Source organism: Marmota marmota, unplaced genomic scaffold (genome assembly GCF_001458135.2).
Source record: "Marmota marmota marmota unplaced genomic scaffold, marMar, whole genome shotgun sequence".
Taxonomy (NCBI): domain Eukaryota; kingdom Metazoa; phylum Chordata; class Mammalia; order Rodentia; family Sciuridae; genus Marmota; species Marmota marmota.
This window is the reverse complement of record NW_025999862.1, coordinates 4579261-4581808: the sequence shown is the minus strand read 5'-3', so window position 1 is coordinate 4581808 and position 2548 is coordinate 4579261. Positions and strand designations below refer to the sequence as shown.

The following is a 2548-nucleotide window of genomic DNA, read 5'->3' as shown; positions in this document are numbered from 1 at the left end:
CAGTGTTCATTGTAGAAATATATATACAAATATATATACAAATACATATTCTTATGTATTTACATTATGTGTGTACATGTACTATATATTATATATTCTTACATACATCTAGGAATAAACGTATTTGGTATTTGGAAAGAATTTAGTAATTAACAGTAAGAAAAATAAGATTGAGGAATTACATGTCTTGTTATTTAAAAGCTAAATATTATTTCGATTTAATTTTTTTAAATGCCACCAAAAATGTTTTTCCGAAATAACAGAGAAAACTTTCAAATTAATTACTTATACTTTCATCAGTTTGTCTATTTTGACGAAGTATTAGGAAACAGCACATTTGCTGATTTGTGGGATTTAGATTTAAACATTACGCATCTTTATTCAGGGAAACACTCAACATATTAGGCAACTAGCAGAGTACTTGGCATGAAAAACAAACCACATTATTTATAATTTATAAAATCTATATTTAATAATGTGTACACAGGTTTAAAAAATACAGAGCAACCATGCCCAAGAACTCTACCAAAAGGCGAAAGTCTGATTCTATTTGACGCATGCACACACGATACACTGGGCATAAATGCATTTACACAACGGGAGGGCAGCTGTATTGAGTCTACACAAGCAACGCATCATGTAACTTCACCCGAACCCCACAAACTTACAAAGTTTAAGGTGATCATTTCTCTGAGGACTGAAATTGCAGTAGAGCCTACTCCTATTTTCTGTTAAACTTGTTTTCCCCTCAAAGTAGTCCAGGAAAGGGGATAGGGCATTATTATCAGAGCAATGTAATTCACAAGATTCGTTAATGAAATCTACAAAATACAGAAAAGGAAGATGCAATAAAATGATTGCGTCCGTAGGTGTGATGATACGATTGAAAGTAACCTGGAAGTTTATTAATTTGATATGAAGAATCCTTGGCCACCGAAAGACACTGCAGCTATGTGAGGGGAGTCTGCGGTGGGGAGCGGGATCCCTGGGCATTTCACCCCCGCGGAGCCGCGCGCCCTAACTGGCCATCTGGAAAGGCTCTGGCTGGAAGCCGAAGAGCCTCTGGCCGTACGGCTCGCTCTCGCCCGGCAGCTTTGCGCCTGCGAACGGCAGGTAGTGGTCATGGCTGAAGTGCTCACAGTGGAGATTGACCCAGTCCCGCTCCGAGCCCAATCGCTCGGCCTCGGCCAGGATGCGGGTCAGTGCCATTATGTAGCTCAGCGCCATCTGTAGGGTCTCGTACTTGGACAGTTTTTTATCCTGGCCCCACTGGGGCACCACCCTGCGCAGACGGTCGAAGGCTGTGTTGAGACCCTGCATGCGACGGCGCTCGCGCGCGTTGGCCGCCAGGCGCCTGCGCGCCGCGCTCTCCAGCCGTCCGGCTCCGGCACACGTGCCCGCGCACTCGGCACCGCCCGCGCACGGGGGCGCGGCGCGTGCTCCCGCAGACGGGCCGCAGGGTTTGCAGGACTTCATCCCTGGCCGCGAGGTGGGAGGGGCGGAGCTCAGCAGCGGGCTCTGGACCTGTGCGTGGACTTATCTAATCGGCTTCTTAGCAAATAAGTCACAAACAAAATAACTCACGTGCAAGCAGTCTACAGTGGGGAGTGCGGGGCTCGGCCTTCTGTTCTGCTGATTGACCTGAGGCTGTCTGATCACTTACCCAAATGTAGGGGGAATCGAGAGGCTCAAGAAAAAGTCATTTTTTTCCCAACGTGAAGTTGAAAAACAGAAGGAAACCTTGCAGCAGACTTTAGTGTGGCTGGTTCGGGGAAGGCCTTTGCAGTCCTCTGAGAAAAGCCAAGGCTGGCTTCCAGGAAGATGAAATCTCTTCCGAAGCTCAGCTAAGGAAGGAGCGCTTTTACCGCAAGCAGTAGCTGTCGGAGAGCGCGGGATGAATCTTTGAGGGAGGAGAATTTATAGTCGACGGCTAAAGGAGGGAACAGGTGGTGGCAGGTGGGCGGGCGTCCCTCGGCTTCCATCTCAGCACCTTCCTACCCTGGGAACTGCAGGGGGGAGGGGGACGACGCACAGCAAAATCCTGACATTACTGCCTTGTCTGTTGAAGTTTCTCCAAAGCTATGTCCAACACTAACTAACACACCATCTGGAGTGGCCTGGCTGTCCCCAAAAGAATAACGAGTTGGGGGTGGGGGAAGAGCTTGGTCCTTCTTTTCCCATATCAGCAGGCAGCTTACATATCAAAAACTTAGCTAAGATTTTTAAATTACTAGAAATCGTTTATGTGAAGATGTTAATCTTGGAATTATGAGACAGATGTATCAGAAATCAAGTATAGGCTAGCTTTGTTGACAGTTTTGCATAATGGTGATCTAATATGTTGACATTTTTGTTTTATCTACTAAGTAAATTGGAACAAATCAGTAAGTCCTAATATCGTAGACCTGGAATTTTACTGTGCAAATAATTTGGCTGTTTTCTGCAAAATCACTGATTATATCAAAAGATATTAACGTATATATTTAAAACTTTATATTATTCTAATTATGTAATTGCATTGCATGAGTTCAGTTATCTAGGCAAATTA

The 2548-nt window shown here is 44.9% G+C and overlaps 1 protein-coding gene across 1 annotated transcript; it reads right to left on the bottom strand.

Annotated features, from left to right (window-relative positions):
* Window positions 1-387: 387 nt before the first annotated feature.
* Atoh7 (atonal bHLH transcription factor 7) lies at window positions 388-1501 on the bottom strand. Its single transcript, XM_015500477.2, has one exon. The coding sequence runs from the start codon at window positions 1474-1476 to the stop codon at window positions 1018-1020; it is 459 nt and encodes a 152-aa protein (XP_015355963.1). The 5' UTR covers window positions 1477-1501; the 3' UTR covers window positions 388-1017.
* Between the last annotated feature and the right edge of the window lie 1047 nt (window positions 1502-2548).

Coding starts and splice junctions, on each gene's coding strand:
- Atoh7 (XM_015500477.2), bottom strand. CDS start 1,476: ATGAAGTCCTGCAAACCCTGCGGCCCGTCTGCGGGAGCACGCGCCGCG.